Source organism: Penicillium manginii, assembly GCF_028828005.1.
Source record: "Penicillium manginii strain IBT 31320 chromosome Unknown utg000004l:1.0-7231830.0:1.0-7236170.0, whole genome shotgun sequence".
Classification (NCBI taxonomy): Eukaryota; Fungi; Ascomycota; class Eurotiomycetes; order Eurotiales; family Aspergillaceae; genus Penicillium; species Penicillium manginii.
Window position 1 is genome coordinate 4601537 of NW_026643105.1, and position 19032 is coordinate 4620568.

A 19032-nucleotide genomic window follows, 5' to 3' on the forward strand; every position below is an offset into this window, starting at 1 on the left:
GTGACTAATAGTGTAAATGTACTTGTCTGATTGTACCATCTAACTAGCATGAATTATGGGAATAATAATATGTCATAAAGATGCCCGACTAAACGGACGATAAACCGAAATCGCCCCGCACCAAAAGCTTTCATCAATTTACTCCTTCGCGAGCGCAATAATGTCCGAACCATCAATATTCCACACCTGTTCCTTGCCGCTAGGAACATCGCCTTCTAACGCCCTCAGGCCCGCCTTAACAGCCGCCTTGGCGATAACATCCGCGTCCTGCGCCCAACCATTCTTGAGACCGGGGTGCAGCTTGCCAGCCCAGCCAGCGATGAAGCGGATACCAGCCTCCAGAGGCCGACTCTCCTCGCGAGTTCCACTGATCAAGCCAGGGCGAAGAATGACCGTCCGCTCAAACCCGAGCGCCTTAACATCCTCCTCAATCTCGCCCTTCATGCGCGAGTATGGAATGTTGGAAGTCTTGTTTGCGCCGGAAGAAGAGATCAGCACGTAGACCTTGGTACCGGCTTCCTTAGCGACGCGTGCCAGCTCAACATTCAGTCCATGCTCGATCTTGTACTGGTTTTCGAAGCCGCCCGCAGCGGCGCGGGTTGTCGCGAACGAGGAGATAAAGATGCCGGGTGTCGGGGGTGAGAGCCTGGAGCTGTGAGCCCCAGGTGGCGGTGTCACCAGAGACGAAGGTGGTGAGCTTGCCCTGAGGAGCTTCGCCGGCGATGTTGGGCGTGCGACGAGAGATGGTATCGACACGGCTGACAGCCGGATTGGAGAGGAGGCTGGAGAGGATGTGGGATCCCTGATTGTGGTGATTGATTGGTTAGTCGGAGGCTTGGCTTTGCTGATGATGATGGGGGTTTGAGTCCTTACCACCATGCCGGTGGATCCGATGAGAGCTACGTTCGCCATGTTTGTTTTGCGTTGATTTCAAAGGGTCGAGATAAAATGCGGGAGGAATGAGGAGGCGAAGTCGAAGGCGACCGCGACTTGAGACGAAGAATGAGTGGGGTGTGCCTCGGCCGTCTCTTTCGTCATGGCCTGCGCTAGGCCACATACGGTAGTATGCTTTGGAAGCCCGACTAGTCCATGCATCTACCTACATCCATGGATACTTCCAAGGTTCCTAGGGCCAAATTCCATTCAATACTCGGTACCATGGAAAAGCACAATACCGATACCACAGCCCTTATCAAGCATGCTCTAGGGATGGCAGGGCCTCTTCAGGCCTAGTACGAAATATCAACCCGATTTGAGACTCGGAGCTTCGAAAATGTGAGCGGTGTTGAGTAAAAGCTAGCTATTAGTAAGACTAGTATAACTTCCTGAGTAGTCGTACTCAAGAAATTTGTGTTATTAATTCTATTTGCTTCCCACTGATCTATCACATCCCTTCACCCTTTCTGCTCTAAGCATTGAAAATCATTTGACAGACTATCAAATCGCTTGATAAGAATCAAGTTTTCTAGGTTTTTTTTTCTTGTTCAAGCTTCATCGCCGCTTAGTATGGATGACTTGGAATCACCCATAGAGGGCAATTTCGGTGCGCAGTTGGGCACTTTCTTCAAATTGCCTGTTGAGTTACGCTTGATGATATGGGAAGCCCTTGTTGCGACTATTGAATCAACTCCTGAGGGTGAACCTTCCAGCCCATCATCAAATCCACTTTCGATTCTCTTTTGCAGCCACTACCTCTACGAGGAGATCTCTTCTCATTTATACTCGGGACTTCTGTGCACTATCCAGATAGATTCTCGATATAGCAAGCATCGTTAGTGACCGCAAAAATATGTTCAAAGACCGGGGTCGATCGGACTCGAGTGTTGAAAGACAGTAACGCGATGCGAAACCATCTCCTTAACTTCCCTCACGCCAAGATTGAATCAAAGACACTGGCTATTGCCATCAGACACGGAATTTTTTCTGATATTGGCTGCGCTATCAACATGTGGTTAAAGGTGAACGATATTGTAGAAACCATACTACTGGCAGGGCAAGGAGGTAATTTCAAGACCCACGTGGTTTTGATCAGTGATTGGTCACCAGAAGGCAATGCCCAGGCATTCATCGTCACTGGCAGATCAACTAGAACTCACTTTTATGATCACGACCTTGCAATTCTACCCTTTTCCAGACTCTCAAGTTATAGCTATTCTTTACCGGATGAGCTTTTCTGTGCAATCCAAGAAGAGGCAGGTGAAATATCACACTCCATGGTTTATCAGCTCCATCAGAACAAGAAGAACGGGGCCGATTTGAATGAGACGATGATCCAAGATTGGCTTTTGGAGACGAGAATTTGTTTGGATATATTCCTTGATTATGCAGAAGGAAATACTTCGAAGTTCCTTCGGCGAAATAGATATATGAACTGGTTTTCAGCAGACGGGAGGTCTGCCTACGAGCAACAGTTCCTCGAGAACCTTGATAAAAACCACGAAATGGTTCGACGCTATGACCCCAACCTTCGTATGTTTGACCAAAGACGCACCAAATTATTTGGTATATATGCAATGGTAGAACTAAATAAGGTCAAGGGTTGGGACTATGTGGGCCGTTTTGAGAGTTGGGAATCATGCTGCAAAATTGACTGGGCCTCATTATGTCCAGATGGCATAGAGCCACAATACTTCGACGACAATCCAGGCCCTTTTTGTCTTGGAGGCCTATATTGCCAAGTAATACAGACCAAGCCGCCGTATCGCGAATTTTCAGAGGATTTGGACTGGTGGACCTATAATGCGGAGGACCAATTTTCAGAGACTGAGTTCCCATGCAAGTTCTTCAATTGCTCACTCTGTATTGATACTGGTGAATCTTGTCGTTGGTGTAAGAAGTGTGAACATCGCAAGCGATGCGGATTTTGCAGAGAAAAATCGAGAGAGCCTACTGGCTACCTATCTCGAATCAATTTGTGGCACCGAGAGGATGTGCTGGCATACTGGACAGGTTTGACAAAACCGGGGTTTAGTTCATGGCAGGATTATCAGAATGCGTTTTTAGCGCTGACAAACAAAAAAGGCCAGGTAACACATGAACGAAATGACTTGGCGGATGAATTCAGGAGAACAAACTTTCTAACACCGTCATGGATGACCCGCCGGGAAACGAGATAACAACAGAGCGGAAAAAGCAGTAGTCTAAGAATAATATTTGAGAAGGACGGTACAAATTGATCCATCATGTACAAGGAAAGGCTTGCTTAAAGAAATGATTTGAGGGTGTTAAATAACTGATACTGTTTTATCTATACAAAATCAGTCAGATCTTTGAAGTCTGAGTAAGCTGTTTTTCCTGTGCTTGGTAGATCTTAACCAACTGGCGCACAGACAAGTCGAGCAACACATCCTCAGACCCACCAGGGATCCGGGCGCCAGGGACATCGCGAAGAATTGCTAATAATTAGATTAGCAGGGCCTCAAATAAATAAAAAGTGTAAGGGCATGACATACCTTCTACAAGCTCACCCTGACCAGTCTGGGTGAAACCATTGCCTCCGAAAAGAAGAACAGCACACTGAGCACATTCATTCAGGACCATTGCAGACTTCGCCTTGGCCAAAGCCGTCAACCCGCCAAGTTGGCGATCACCCTCTTCTTTGCTCATATGAGTCAATTGATAGAGGATCTGTTCGACCCACGCCCACATTGTCTCAAGCTCAGCGCCAGCCTTGGCAAGGCGATGGCGAACAACGGGTTGGTCCATGAGGGTCTTGCCAAACGCTTCACGCTTGAGGCAGTAAGAGAAAGCCGCAGCTAGAGCCACGCGTGCTTGGCGAGTGACGCCGACAGAGATAACGAGACGCTCATGGTTGAAGTTGGTCATAATGATACGCATGCCGTCGCCCTCCTTGCCGATCAAGTTGGAAACCGGGACCTTGACATCATCTAGTTCAATGTAGGTCGTTCCACCAGTCTTCTGACCCGAGACTTGTAGTCGACGCATTGAGACACCAGGGTGGTTCTTCAGAGGCACAACGAGAACGGAAAGACCCTTGGCGCCGGGGCCACCGGTGCGGACTGCCATGGTCGCATAGTCAGACCAAATACCATTGGTGATCCTGTTAAAGAGGTTAGTCAAGTTTTCTCCAGGGTTCAGTTATGATCCACGAGGTCTCGCACCATTTCTTAGATCCGTTGATGATGTAATACTTCCCATCGGCGCTCTTGGTAGCTGTGGTGACGATATTCGCAACATCACTACCAGCCTCAGGCTCAGTGATTGCAATGCATCCACGCTTCTTGCCCGTAAGAAGGTCGGGGAGAAATCGCTCTTGCAATTCTTTGCTTCCGAACTTGACAATTGGCGGGATACCAAAGGCAAAGCCAGCGTTGAGCGAGCCACCGGGGCCGCTCAGACCAGACCGGCCCATCTATCAGGCTTCACGTTAGCCTTCTGATCCATTTTAGGCAAACTGTCCGACTTCCTTACCTCATCACAGTAGATTCCAGTATATATATAATCCCAATCTTCAACCTTGACGCCCAAAATATCGTGGATCCCTACGCGTTTGCACCAATCGACGGGGAGCGGGGCAGGCATGTTGGGGAGCAGCATGTTGTGTTTGCAGAAGGTCTGGAAGACGTGCTCGGGCACAGTCCCAGACTTTTCCCACTCCATGGCATTTTGAATGAGGTTTTCCCAGGCAAATTTGCGACAAGCCTTTTGGAAGCGCCGATGAGCGTCCGTGATATATGGGGAAGGAAGGCCGCGAAGGTAGGGTGGCTCGGAGAAGGGGACAGGGTTGAGAGAGTTCTCGGCCATTATGAGAGGTATTGAGGAAGGGTTGTATATGTGATATAGTTGAGTGCAGCTTTGTGCAAGTTCCTAGGGTATAAGTAGACCGGGGGTGGGGAGAAGGATCAAGATAAAGAAGAAGCAGGTAGCTTATGGGGACTCCACCTGGGGTATTAAGTTCAAGTCGAGGCAGCTCCGCATTGTGACCGACCGAGGCTCGGTGCAGCCGCGCCAAGCACACATGCGGGAGTGCATAGATGAGTCAGCTATGCACGGGGGCATAGTTTAACTAACTAGTAGTAAATAGGCTATATGTTAGTCAGCATTTAAACTCAAGGCACCAAGGCACCAAGGCAGAAGGAAAAGCACTTAGTCAGCTTTTAGGCACCAAGGCCGCAATCGATAAGATTTGAATGAGCACGCAATTCGGACTAACCCCGAAGAGGCAAATTGGTCTGGGGAATTTTCTATACGCGGCGGATTTCCAAGCAATGTCCCCTCTTCCTCCGCATTATTTTATTTATTACTCTCTTTTATCCCCTCCCCTCCCTTCATTCAATTTGGTGATTTCTTTTCTTGTCTTTTCCTATCCCTGGTATCGTTGCTGTGCGCGCGATATCTAGACAAGAACATACTTCGCCATGGGTGCCACTTCTCCCGCCTTGTCAGCCCTGTCTGGCCCGACCTATGTCACAGCTCAGACCCTGATTCAACAGGTTGCCTATCTGTTGAGTGACAAGGTCTTCTCCTATTCCCCGGAATCTTTTGATCTCGACGCTGCCCTCCGTCAATGGTCTGCCGCTCAAGAGACCAACGCCAATGGCGAATCTCCTGCCGTGAAGGCCATGGAGACCCGCCAAGGTGCCGGAAATATCGCCCTGGGCTATCTCTTCTCTCAAGACTTTGATCTGAAGAAGCGTCATGTTCCTCAGGGTATTGTGGCTTCCTCCGCCACTCTTCCATTTATGCGCAATGCTCTGGAGCAATTGTCTCTCCTCTACTCCGTTGCCAGCCCTGTTGCCGCCCACGTTGCTGCTGTCGACTATGCTGGTGATGAGGGTCTCGTTTCCGATTATGCTTCGGCCCTCTCTCTGGCTGAGGACCTCGGTCTGGGTCTCGTCTCAAGTGGCTCGGCTCACGAGTCTCAGCACATGGCTTTGCTCACCACTCTGCTCTCTTCTGTTCTGCCTTCTATCCACATCTACGATGGTGTCCGTGTTGGCCATGAGACCACCCGCGTCATTGACGTGCTGGACAAGGATGGTCTGAACCGTGCCTATGATAATGTCCGCAAGACCCTGGAGGATTCCCGCAACCGTCACCTCGATGCCCAGGGCAAGCTACTTGACCTGCTCAAGTCCCTGAACGGCGAGCTTGGAACCGACTATGGTGCTTTCGAGTACCATGGCCATGCTGAGCCTACTTCTGTCCTCGTCGTCTTCGGTACCGTCGAGGCTACTCTGGCTGCTCAGGTTGCCCGTTCTCTGGCCAAGGATGGCGTTCATATTGGTGTTGTTAATGTCCGCGTCTACCGTCCTTTTGTCGAGGAGGAGTTCCTGCGTGTCCTGCCCAAGTCCGTCAAGACTGTTGGCATCCTGGGCCAGGTTGCCAATGACCAAGCTGTCCAGGAGGAGGGTGTTCACTCTGCCCTCTACGAGGATGTCCTTGCTGCTCTGACTTTCGCCACCGACCGTGAGCAGACTCCGGCTTGTGTCGAGATCAAGTACCCTCGCTCTCAGCGCTGGGATCTCGTTTCCACTGCTGCCGCCTTCCAGCGCATCTTCGAGAAGCCTATTCTTCCCATCAACAGCTCCACCAACGAGACCGCTCCTCTGCAGCTGCTTGACCCCGCTACTGTTCAGGAGTACACCTTCTGGGATGTTGACAACTCTGTCTCCTCGGATGCTGCGGGCGTTCTCAGTGAGGCTCTTGCTGCCGATTCGGCAAGCAACGTCACTACCAGCAAGGTTCACGACAACCTTGTCCAGGGTGGTGCTGTCCGCATCGACATCCGCAAGAGTGCTAAGATCCTGGATGCTCCCTACTCTGTCACTTCTGCCGATGTGTCCTACATTGGCAACATCGCTCTCTTGAAGGACGTTGATGTTCTTGCATCGGTCAAGGACAACGCCAAGGTCATCATCAGCGCCCCTGGTGTTAAGGACGAGGATCTGGAGAAGAAGCTGCCCGCTGCCTTCAGACAAGCTGTCGCCCAGCGCGGAATCTCCGTTTTCATTGTCGACCCTACTGCTATTGAAGATGCTTCCCTAGAGGCCTTGATCCTGCAAGCTTCCTTCATCCGCGTGGCTCTGCCTGCCCAGGAGGGTGTTGCCACCAAGAAGCTGTCTGCCATTTCTGGCAACGGCGAGGCTCTGGAGAACGTTTTCAAGGACCTCGAGAAGGTTCTGCGCCAGATCGAGACCCCCGAGGCTTGGAAGGAGCCCGAGGGTGTTAGCGAGGCTCTTCAGCTTCCCAAGGATATTTCTGCCAACAGCTTTGTGCCGTTTGACAAGGACGAGTCTGAACCTGCCACCCTTCTCAAGGATTGGGAGACCGCCGCCCGTGGTCTGGCTTTCAAGGAGGCTTTCGGTACCCGCGATGCTCTCCGCCCCGACTTAGCCGCCAAAACCTTCACCGTCCACGTCCAGGAGAACCGTCGTCTCACCCCTGCCACCTATGATCGTAATATTTTCCACATTGAGTTCGATCTTGGTAACTCTGGTCTCAAGTACGACATTGGCGAGGCTCTGGGTATCCACGCTGAGAACGATCCCGTTGATGTTTCCAAGTTTATTGAGTTCTACGGCCTGAACCCCGATGCCATCGTCGAGGTTCCCAGCCGTGAGGACCCTGCTGTCCTGGAAAACCGTACCGTTTACCAGGCTCTTGTCCAGAACGTCGACATCTTCGGTCGCCCTCCCAAGCGCTTCTACGAGGCCCTCGCCGAGTTCGCCTCGGACGAAAAGGAGAAGCTCGACCTCCTCACTCTGGGTGGTCCCGACGGTGCTGTCGAGTTCAAGCGCCGTGCTGAGGTCGACACCATCACCTTCGCCGACATCCTGCTTGAGTACCCCTCCGCTCATCCCGATTTCCACGAGATCGTCCGCATCATCGGCCCTCTGAAGCGTCGCGAGTACTCTATCGCTTCTTGCCAGAAGGTGACCCCCAACTCCGTCGCTCTGATGATTGTCGCTGTCACCTGGACCGACCCCAGCGGCCGCGACCGCTTCGGACAGGCTACTCGCTACCTCAGCGGCCTGAAGGTTGGCTCTCCCATCACCGTCAGTGTCAAGTCCAGTGTGATGAAATTGCCCCCCAAGTCGACCCAGCCCCTGATCATGGCTGGTCTGGGTACGGGTCTTGCCCCCTTCCGCGCCTTCGTCCAGCACCGCGCCCTCGAGAAGGCTCAGGGCAAGGAGATTGGCGCCGTCCTCCTGTACATGGGCTCTCGTCACCAGCGCGAGGAGTACTGCTACGGAGAGGAGTGGGAGGCCTACCAGGCCGCCGGTGTCATCACTCTCCTTGGCGCCGCCTTCTCCCGTGACCAGCCCGAGAAGATCTATATCCAGGACCGCATGCGCCAGTCCCTGCCCGAGATCGTCCAGGCCTACATCCGCGAGGAGGGTGCTTTCTACCTGTGTGGTCCCACCTGGCCCGTTCCTGATGTCACTGCTGTTCTGGAGGAGGCCATTGCCACCGAGGCTAAGGCAAACGGCAAGAAGGTTGACACTCGCAAGGAGATTGAGAAGCTTAAGGATGAGGAGCGCTACGTTCTGGAGGTTTACTAGATGGATGTGGTGTGATATGATCTGATGATTGACCTGCATTTTCGTTTTTGTCGATTCCCCCCCGCTTTAGATTTTCTTGCCTAGCGCAGTTACTGCCTATAGACTCAAAATGCATTGGCAAATTTTCATACACTTGACGATATGAGAAACAGAAAACATTTCAAGACGTTAATCATGTAGCCGAAGACCCTAAATGGTGACTTGTTTGGAAACTGCTATGAAAGTAGTGACCAGTGGAATCAATACTGAAAATGTCATTTCTGGTGTCAGAAACAGCTGCCTTTCCGTAACATTCGTCTTTCGCTGATCCATCTGCTGATGATACTAGTAGTAAGATATGGGGGCCAGAGGCTGTTGGCCACGTGGTGTCTGCGTAAAGAAAAGCGCCATTTGGTTATTTTTCCTCGTTCTATGAATCCTTCAAGTTTTTTAATTGAGTAGGAACTCTCGAGGTCCTACTATCGCCAACAGCACTCCAAGGCTCGCTTCGAAGCTTTCCGTTTAATTTCATGACTCTTCATACATTGGAGGCTTAACATGGGGGGCGATATTAGCGACTCGGAGACACACACAAATATCGTTAGCCGACTACGGCCCGATCTCCTTCAGGCGACCGAAAAGGACGATGTCAATTTGTTATGCAAGATCATCACACAGGCTCGTGAAAACGGCTATTTCAGCGATGAACTCCTACATCTCGCGCTCATGCGCAGTATTAAGCGCGGCTGTGTTGCAGCCTTGGAATATTTCCTTCAGATCGGCGCTGACCCCAACGCGTCTTCTTCCAGCAAGGGGCCATTGTCACTATTTTCTGCCATCCATAGAGGAAACGACAGGGCTGTTCGTCTTCTTTTGGACTATGGTGCTTCGCCGAACATCTTCGATCAGGAAGGGCGCACGCCGCTGATGACGGCCGCATGGAAAAACGAGGTGACCATACTAAGTTTATTGATTAGCCGTGGCGCAAATATCAACGCAACGGATGAAAGAAAAAGAAATGTTCTGCATCATCTTGCAGCGGATCAGGAATTTCGCTGGGGTTGGGAGGAAAATGTCGTGCTAGTATTATTACAAAACCATTGCAAGGCTGATGAACAGGACGAGCTTGGTCGAACCCCTCTACACTGGGCATGCGAACGTGGCCATTATTGTTTGGTGAACTTGCTGCTCAATGGGCCCGGCGGACCTTACGTCAATATTCATGCCACGGAGCTCCGGGGGAAAACGGCGCTTCATCTAAGCGCAATTCGAGGTCAGGTCGATGTTTTGGAGCTTCTCTTGAAAAATGGTGCTTCTGTGGTAGCAGTCAGCGATGGTAATTGGACTCCTCTTCACAATGCCTGTTATCATGGGTCTGTGGCCATTGTGCGCAGTCTACTGCATTGTGGTGCCCCTATCAACAGCCAGCTCCTGAATGGAGTCACTCCTTTACATCTTGCAGCACAGGCTGGGCATCTTGAAGTGGTTAGGTGTCTTCTGGAGCGGCCAGACCTGAAGTACTATGCCTACGACAATTTTGGAGGTACACCCTTCATGCGAGCGGCCCAATCCAAGCACAATGATATTCTACATCTGCTAGCTCCGTCTAACAATTTCAAGAAACTTTCCGATGATCAGCAGGCAGCTTGTATGGAATTTGACGCCACAATCATGGATTATGGGGTTGAAGGGACAATCAGATTCCGAAAAAGTTCCATTTTCAGTCTTCTATATCGAGAAGATCCAGATGATTCTTCCGGTCAGGCAATGAGAGTCACACCGTCCAGTGAGAGCATCTCGTTTCGCTGGATTCATCTTCCGGCAAATAATATGGCCTGGGTTGAGACTCTCTTTACAAAGGTCTTTATCGAAAGGGATACATATAATTTTCAGGAATTTGGGAGCCTTATGAAGTCCTTGAACTTTGAACGTCACCATCACTCCCAGATCATGCTGCCTCTGAGTCAAATATCCCATGGCGTAGCAAAGGACTCGGAGACTTCCACGAATTCTCACATTGGTTTCTTCTTGCCTTATCTGCACTTTGATACTGCAGAACGAGTGCAAAAGATGCAGATGGCAATTAAACATGCCAAATCCTCCAAGTCACGATTGCCAGACTTGAAGAAGACTCGCACTCATGATGAGCTGCTCATGGAGGCTCATATTTCTACCCCAGCGACGCCGCTGCATCCACGCCAAACTTTGGATCAATATTTTTACCCCCATACCAACACCGAAAGGCGTGATCAAGATCAAGTAGTCTATCGATATCAGACAAGGAGCCCTGGCCGGAAGGTTCTACGAGATGTGGAACCCAAGCTCATCATGGTGGATCGTATGTGGATGTGGATTCTTGGGGAAGATCTCCTTATTACCTGTTTCCCCAAGCGATGGGATCAGCCCAAACATGATCCCTCGAATCTTCAGGAAACAATAATTGAGGGCTTATTCTCAGCCAGTTCATGGCCGGTTGAGTCCGTATATGATTTGGCAGCACACGTCACCGATAAATGTCTGGGCCTCTTTGATAGTGAAAATCTGAGCCATGCAGAGTATCAATTTTTCGACATGTTCGAGTCTTCTATCAACCTGGTCAATGATCGAGAAGTCGTTTTCTTTTCTGATTTCTACCAGTCATCCAAGGAAGCTTCAAACTGGCTGAAGAACCAGCGGAGGCCGAGTCCGTTGTCTCGAATCCAGTCCCTATCCCAGAGTGATCCTCTAGAGGACAACTCAAATATCGATGGGAATAACGATCCAATGTTGTCTCGGAGCTCGCCGCACTTTGTGGATCGGATGTTAGATATTGGTGAGGAAACCGATATGCTCGCAGAAGTCAAAGACATTCGTGATGAATTGAATATAATCCGCCACTTGCTTGAACACCAAACTCAGATTTTGTCCCGCTTCCAACAAAAAATCAAGTCGGTCAACCGTACTAGCTCGTCACAAACCGTCTTCAATGACTGCCTCGAAAACCGCCAGCTTAGGATCGAATTAAGACTGCAGTATGTGAATCGCATGGATCAGCAGGCGGAACGGGTCTACCTTTCGATGGTACACTTGCTCGATTTGAAACAGAAGCAAGCGAATGCATTCGAGGCTCGATTTGCCCGGGATCAAGCTGAGGGCACGGCTCGCCAAGGCAAGATCCTCATGGTATTCACTATGGTCACAATTGTCTTCTTGCCCTTGTCCTTCTTGACTTCATTTTTCGCTATCAACATGCGGGAATTTTCAGACTTGAGCATCGGCTTCGTCTCCAAATGGACCTTTGGAATTGGATTTGCAATTTCAATTCCTCTGATTCTCATTGCGATATCCGTAGATAATATCGGATTCTTCTTCGGTGAGATGCGACATTTGTGGGGGTCTTCTCATCGAGAGAGGCCGACGTCATGCGAGTTATTGGTTGGGGAGTCAGAAATGGGGGATCCTGAAACGCGAATGGACAGTGGAAAGTTTTTTCCGAGCCCCAAGGCTAGCGGACGTTCGAGCTTGCTTCCTCTCTACCGCGGCTCGATTCGCCCGAAGCCCCAGTCAGATGGAAATTAATACAGCGTTGCCTATTTGGAAGCATCGAGGGAGATACCTCGGGATTTCCATGCCCATACCCAATCTATACTTCGCTCTTAGTAGAAGCCTTCCGACCCATTTTCCCTCAGCCCGAAGGGCGATGAAGAGGCAACTAAACTCCAAGCCGAAACCGGAGATGTCGGGCAAAAGAGAAAGAAGACCCGAGGCTTCTCCTTCGAGCACCTTGATTTGCTCTCATCCCCTCAAGATAAAACCGCCCACATGAGAAAAGAAACCAGCTGGTGATGCGGAAAAAGCTAACCTAGGAGGAAGGTTTACGAGAGGAGATAGTAGATGCTGAAGCTGAAGGGTCTAAATAAGGGAAGAAATGTGAATAACACTGACGTTTCTGCGATCAGAGCCATGCGATTCAACTGTCTCTTGCAGAAATTTGAAACGCAATCTCGGAATTTTTGAAAAGAAAGAACGATGAAACTTGAAAGAAAGTACATGCTGAAGGTGGACTCGACACCTTTGAGCGTCAGAGGTCCAGTTCGAGTTGAATGCGATCAAGCCTCAGTCTGTTCAATAAAAGGAAATAAATTCCCCATTATGTTGCATTCACAACGCAAATTTACCCTTGCGGTTTTCTATAATTGAGATTGTTTAATCTATGAATGAGATACATTATTTCATTGACGTGTCATGTGTCGTTCAGGCCCTTGCCAATGGCCCATGTTTGGTCTTTCCGTAAGCACCGCTCATTTCCTTCCTCAACTCCAAAGCCTTACGATAAGGTGGAGCAGTCGGAGGCTGCACTGGCTGCAAGCTGACATGATCAGGAGGAAGGGCATATGATGCATCAGAATCCCAGGCAGACAGGTCGCCACAGGCAATGAATGAAGGAATCCATCGATTCTCCTCGGCAAATTTGTTGGACAGCTTCTGCCCAGGTGGATGGTTCGTTGTCTCGGATGATTGTTGGAGACGGCGCACTTCCGTAGAGTGTGCTAACGAAGCATTGGATCCATCGTTTGTATCCGCTAGGACAGGCCGAGCTCTGGTATCTTGGTCTATATCATCTTGTACCTCGAGCCCAACGTTGCCATCTTCCGTAACGGGCTTCGGAATAGCCGCGCCACCAAATAAAGGATTTTTCAGTGCCGCCATGCCAACAAGACCTTCATTGCTGACTGGTGGAATATAGCCCTCGCAGACGATGAATGCCTCCAAACTACTGGCACGACTACTCCGAGGCTTGGAGACACTAACTCGATCAAAGACAGTTCGCAATTGCGCATAGAGAAGATCGACATCTCGGGCTCGGAAAATTTTAGCAACAAATTTGCCGCCAGGTCGAAGGACACCCATGGCCAAATTCAGGGCTGCGTAGAGCAATTGGGACTGAATGTAAATGTCCAGATCGTGTAGACCGGTTACATCAGGCGCACCATCAGAGATAACCAGATCAACAGGATGGGGCTCTCTGATAGGTGCTGGAGGGTTTGATGGGGGATCAGTGGAAGTAGAAGAAGACTCGTAGGCCTCGGGGTCCAGGGCACGTAGAAGGAGAGGAATTGTGGAGGGATGAGTGATATCGGCTTTGAGGGTCGTGATGCCTTCGAGCGGCGCCATGGGCTGCAAATCAATGGAGACAATCTTGACGTTCTTGCGAGGTTTCAGTTCGGCATTCGGGTCGCTCTCTCCAAATTGAGGCTCCATGTCATTATCGCTTGGCTTGGTCGCATTGGTGCCCTCTTCCAAAGCCAGTCGGTCTTTTTGTTTCTTCTCAAGCCACGCGCGTCGGCCAAAACTTTCTCCCTTAATCAGTACTCGGCTGAGTACCTGACTCCAGCTGCCTGGTGCAGCGCAAAGGTCGACAACTCGTGTGACATTATCGGGGTTCTCGTGATCGAAGAGATCGAATTGTTCGTCAATTTGGATGAGCTTGAACGCCGAGCGAGCGCGCCAATTTTGTTCCTTGGCCAGGCGATAGTAAGCATCGCGCTTATCCTTGGACGATTTGCCCATTCTGAAAGCAAACAAGAGCCCTGCTTGTTTCTTTTTTGTCTTTTTTCCCAATGAAGTGGGATTTGCGATAGAATTGGCTGCGAAGGCGGGGAGCCGCCGCGATAAGATTTCCGGGCGGACTCTTTCTGCCGCTTTTTTTTCCCTCGCCGACGAGCTTTTCTTTTCTCTCGACGTAGCACTCTCGAATTCGTCTCGAACAGGTCCTCACAGTCGTCATGGGTCAAAAGCGAGGACGCGACACGAAAGCACAGGCGCAGGAGTCCAAGAAGCGCAAGAAGGGAGGCAAAGCCGACCCTGCTCCCGACGATGGTTGGAATGGCCTCGCCGGTATTGAAGACCTCAACTGGAAGGAAGTGACTCTTCCCGATCGAATGGAAAATGCCGAAGGATTTTTTGGTCTAGAGGAAATCGACGGGGTTGATGTGATCAAAATTGAAGGCTCTGCAGGTGTGCAGTTCAAGGTGAGTAGCTCTAGTGACAGTCTATTTTGCCCTGCGCAATTTGCTGATTTTCATGATTTACTCGGAATAGGCCAGGTCGGGAAAACCCAAGAATTCGATTTTGAAAGAGCCGTCCTCCGACGATGACGGTGAGGAATGGTCTGGGTTTGGTGACGAGGAGCCCGAGGAGCCTGCTATCCCAGCCGCTGTTAAGAAGGAACTGAGGGACAACAAAGCGAAGAACAAGGACGCCGCCAAGGGGGATAATAAGAAGGGCTCTCAAGATTCCAACAAGAAGGATTCCAAGAAGGATTCTAAGGAGTCAAACAAAAACGAGAAGAACAGCAAGAACAACAAAAAGGACGCCGAAACAAAAAAGGTTACCCCCCAGGAAACAAGTCTAAAGTCCAGTCTCTCCTTCGCGGCACTTGAGGAGAGTGAAGATGATGACGGCGTGGATGTGTCAGAGTGGGAGAATCTTGGTCTTGCCCCCGAGATTCTTACCGGTCTCTCCAAAATGAAATTTGGTACACCCACTGCCGTGCAAAGGTCTTGTATCCCGGCCATTCTCGACGGACATGATGTTGTTGGAAAGGCATCAACTGGTTCTGGAAAAACACTGGCCTTTGGTGTTCCCATCCTTGAACATTATCTTGGAAAAAGGCCCAAGAAGGTGGAGGGTGATGAGAAAACCAGCTTCCCACCCATGGCACTCATCTTGTCACCTACACGTGAACTAGCACATCAATTGGCGAAGCATATCGGCGATCTGATCTCGAATTCCCCCGACACTGACGCGCGCATTGCTCTGTTGACTGGCGGATTATCTATCCAAAAGCAGCAACGCCAGCTTGCTACTGCCGATATTGTTATTGGTACACCTGGTCGTGTCTGGGAAATCCTTAGCAAGGGAACTGGATTGATTCGCAAGATGCAGAAGATTCAGTTCCTGGTTGTTGATGAAGCCGATCGCCTTCTCAGCGAGGGCCACTTCAAGGAAGTTGAAGAGATCCTCACTGCGTTGGACAAGCCAGAGCATGGGGCCTTGCCTGATATGGATGAGGAGGCTGATGCCGAGGAGGAGCCTGCCAAACGACAGACCCTGGTCTTCTCGGCCACTTTCCATCGCGATTTGCAGCAGAAGCTGGCTGGCAAGAGCCGTTGGACTAGTGGCGACATGATGGATAACAAGGAATCAATGGAGTATCTCCTCAAGAAGCTCAACTTCCGTGAAGAGAAACCCAAGTTCATCGATCTCAACCCCACGAAGCAGATGGCTGAGCGTCTCAAGGAGGGAATTGTCGAGTGCCCTGCAATGGAGAAGGATCTCTATCTCTACTCGCTTCTACTCTATCACCCCAAGCACCGAACCCTTATCTTCACCAACTCTATCTCCGCCGTTCGACGCATCACCCAATTGCTACAGAACCTTCAACTTCCCGCTCTCGCTCTCCACTCTTCCATGGCACAAAAGGCCCGACTGCGTTCTGTAGAACGCTTTTCTTCACCAACAGCCGACCCCAGCTCTATACTTGTCGCCACTGATGTCGCTGCTCGAGGTCTCGATATCAAGGGTATTGACTGCGTCGTCCATTACCACGCCCCACGAGCCGCCGATGCCTACGTTCACCGATCCGGTCGTACCGCTCGTGCCGGTGCATCGGGTAAGAGTATCATCATTTGTTCGCCGGAAGAAGTGGTCAGCGTGGCCCGCCTGGCCGCAAAGGTTCACCATAAAAGGACGGGCGAAGTCAATGCGAAGAAACTTCCTTTGGAATCGCTTGATATCGATCGTCGTGTCGTCCAACGCGTCCGCCAACGCATAAATATTGCCCAGAAGATTACCGATGCCAGCATCGCCAAAGAAAAGATCTCTTCCGAGGATAACTGGATGCGTGCCGCAGCTGAGGATCTTGGTGTGGAATACGACTCCGATGAATTTGACGAGTCAAAAGGAAAAGGTCGCGGTCGTGGAGGTGGTCGCCATCTACGTGACAAGAAAAACAGCGAAACCACCAAGGGTGAACTGGCCGGCCTTCGTGCAGAGTTGAAACAACAACTTTCGCAGCGGATTAATATCGGCGTGAGTGAGCGATACTTGACGGCTGGACGGGTTGATATCGAGGCTCTCATCCGTGGCGAGGGCAACAGTTCGTTCCTGGGACATCTTGATCCTTTGAACTTCTAGATTAACTTTTATTGTGAATACTATTTGTCATATAGTGTAGGTATTTACTGTTCAAACGGGAGTTTTCATGCTGAGGGTTCCGGCTGCTGTTCATTGTCTTTTTTCCCCATAGTACAAAATGGCTACCTTTCAATCCAAATTTACCAAGGAACCCCTTTTACGGGGCTATCAGAAACCTGGATTTTATTTAGTGAGCCTCAAAACTAGATCCTTTCGTCCGGACTTTTTTCTTTTGACTGAGTTCTATTCAGACATGATATCGAGCTTGCTCCAGACTAGAGGATCCGCTTGCTGATCAAACTATAATCCGCTCCAAGTTCTCCTCCGCCACGTGGGAATCTCAGAGGGTCCATCTTATCTGTAATCGGCATGCCGAGATCTACCTTAGGTCCGTCTCGGCAGACATCCGAAGCGCCGCCGAAAGTCGGCCCTCTTGGCCCCACTGTTGGGTCCATCAGGGAAAAAATTGAAGCAAAAAAGAGGGACAAGTCCGATAATAATCGCCGATGATCTCATCTAGTGTGAATTCTCCTTGAAAATCTCCGACTCACAGGTTCGACGTTATTCAAGATCACCACCCCCTCCTCAAGCCATATTACCTTATACTTCTCAACGTACAGAAATCCGAAGGATTTTGATACCGGCAGTTACTGCGCCGGGAATCCGCTTTACCGGCAGATAATCTTGCATTAGCTTTTCGGCATTTGAACATTTGTCGCTCCTCGCATTCTCCATTGGACACTTCTCGGCCTGTTGAATATCAAACTTGAATTTATTCGCCACATTACATTTCAACCAATATGTCTGGTCTCCAACAAGCAGCCAGACGGCTTCTTCGCCAGTCTATAGCCACCAAAACCAGATCACCATTCACATCATTGGGCTCTATCGCACAACTTCACCAACAAGGACCATCACGCTCAGCCGTTGTCCACGAACAAGCCCTCCCGCAATCCCAAACACCCTCCGTCGAAGCACCATCATTCCTCTCCCAAACCCAACAACAAAAGCCTTCACCAAAAGAAAACATCACCAACCTAGACAGCATAATCTCCCAAATCCCCCTCGTCCAAACCCTCCGTGCCTCCCACAAATCCTACAAAGAATCCCGCCCCCACCTCGCCATCCCACCCGCTATCAGACAGCACCATTTCGTCGGCGGCTCTCTAACGAGCCCAGGCAAGCTCGCCCTAGCACCGTACATGTGGACCTCATCGCAAACAAGCAAGAGCAAGAGCAATACCGAATCCACCTCAACCGGGAAAACCAGTCGCGTCGTCTCAGTCTTCCACATCGGCCGTGATCTCTGCGGTCACCCAGGCTTTGTCCACGGTGGTCTACTATCCGTACTCTTCGACGAGGTCTTCGCTCGCTGCGTTTCCGCTGCGTTCCCCAGCGGTCTCGGCATGACTGCTAATCTGAATGTAGATTTCCGGAAACCTGCGCTGCCGGATCGGATGTATGTCTTGCAGGTGGAGACTACTAAGGTTGAAGGGCGGAAGGCCTGGGTGCAGGGTCGTATGACCTACCTTCCTGTGCATTTGCCAGTCCCGTCTGACGGGATTGAAGCTATTGTCCCTGATTCGGCGCTGTTGAGAGAGGACGCTGAGGGGTCGGTTATGGTTGCTGAGGCGAAGGCGTTGTTTATTGAGCCTAAGTTTGCTGATGTGAGTATAATTTTCCCTTGAGGACGACGAGTGCTGTCTGAGTTGCGGAATTATCGTCTCTAATGTTTTCTTTGTCTAGTCTATGGTTTCGGTTTATCGCACATAAACTTCAGGTTTGAAATAGAACACGCGCATGACGGTGGAGTTGAAATATCATAGACTAGATAGACATCTTAATTTTTAGTAACGAAGTTTTCACGAGTCAGCAGATTCAAATTTGAAGCCCAACTTCAAGTTAGTAAGATCGCGATAATATGAGGTTCCAAGGTTACTTCTAGAGTGATATTGCTTACCAGTAAGGAAGCCTCAGGCTGGTAGCCATTTGAGTAGGTACTCTTGAGCCTGGCTCTGTAGAATCTTTCTTTCGCCCGAGTGGAAAGTTGGCAAATACCAAGCTTGAAAGAAGCTACCTACTAGACATTATGAGGAAACATACTATTGGCCTCAGTCTTATTGCTAGCTACTCTAGTTAATCTCAACATGTTTAGGAGAAGAGAATATGATCTACAGTAAGATAGCGAATGACGATAGAAAGGGTTACCATTACTATCTAAGATCACCATGAAAAAAGACTCCGCCGCAACACCCCATATCCCATAAAACAAAGAAAAAAGGAAAAGGAAAAGTCAGCCCGGCCGAAAACTTGGGAATAGGGAGTTGGGATTGCAAAGCAAGTCAGGTCA

The 19032-nt window shown here is 50.1% G+C and overlaps 7 protein-coding genes across 7 annotated transcripts; 4 read left to right on the plus strand and 3 right to left on the minus strand.

Annotated features, from left to right (window-relative positions):
• Positions 1 to 138: 138 nt before the first annotated feature.
• N7533_005427 (uncharacterized protein) lies at positions 139 to 912 on the minus strand (the record flags this gene model as incomplete). Its single annotated transcript, XM_057102077.1, has 1 exon — positions 139 to 912. The coding sequence occupies one exon, from the start codon at positions 910 to 912 to the stop codon at positions 139 to 141; it is 774 nt and encodes a 257-aa protein (XP_056961707.1).
• Positions 913 to 3261: 2349 nt separating this feature from the next.
• N7533_005428 (acyl-CoA dehydrogenase family protein) lies at positions 3262 to 4764 on the minus strand (the record flags this gene model as incomplete). Its single annotated transcript, XM_057102078.1, has 4 exons — positions 3262 to 3395; positions 3453 to 4060; positions 4122 to 4372; positions 4432 to 4764. 4 exons carry the CDS (start codon positions 4762 to 4764, stop codon positions 3262 to 3264), a joined length of 1326 nt encoding a protein of 441 aa, XP_056961708.1.
• A 614-nt stretch (positions 4765 to 5378) lies between these two features.
• Positions 5379 to 8525, plus strand: N7533_005429 (sulfite reductase subunit alpha; the record flags this gene model as incomplete). Its single annotated transcript, XM_057102079.1, has 1 exon — positions 5379 to 8525. One exon carries the CDS (start codon positions 5379 to 5381, stop codon positions 8523 to 8525), a length of 3147 nt encoding a protein of 1048 aa, XP_056961709.1.
• A 537-nt stretch (positions 8526 to 9062) lies between these two features.
• Positions 9063 to 12062, plus strand: N7533_005430 (uncharacterized protein; the record flags this gene model as incomplete). Its single annotated transcript, XM_057102080.1, has 1 exon — positions 9063 to 12062. One exon carries the CDS (start codon positions 9063 to 9065, stop codon positions 12060 to 12062), a length of 3000 nt encoding a protein of 999 aa, XP_056961710.1.
• Positions 12063 to 12737: 675 nt separating this feature from the next.
• N7533_005431 (tRNA methyltransferase TRM7) lies at positions 12738 to 14054 on the minus strand (the record flags this gene model as incomplete). Its single annotated transcript, XM_057102081.1, has 1 exon — positions 12738 to 14054. One exon carries the CDS (start codon positions 14052 to 14054, stop codon positions 12738 to 12740), a length of 1317 nt encoding a protein of 438 aa, XP_056961711.1.
• Positions 14055 to 14269: 215 nt separating this feature from the next.
• Positions 14270 to 16682, plus strand: mak5 (ATP-dependent RNA helicase MAK5; the record flags this gene model as incomplete). The annotated part of the gene is made up of 2 exons (XM_057102082.1): positions 14270 to 14515; positions 14586 to 16682. 2 exons carry the CDS (start codon positions 14270 to 14272, stop codon positions 16680 to 16682), a joined length of 2343 nt encoding a protein of 780 aa, XP_056961712.1.
• An 800-nt stretch (positions 16683 to 17482) lies between these two features.
• On the plus strand, positions 17483 to 18455 carry N7533_005433 (PaaI family thioesterase; the record flags this gene model as incomplete). The annotated part of the gene is made up of 2 exons (XM_057102083.1): positions 17483 to 18349; positions 18429 to 18455. The coding sequence occupies 2 exons, from the start codon at positions 17483 to 17485 to the stop codon at positions 18453 to 18455; spliced, it is 894 nt and encodes a 297-aa protein (XP_056961713.1).
• Positions 18456 to 19032: the final 577 nt, after the last annotated feature.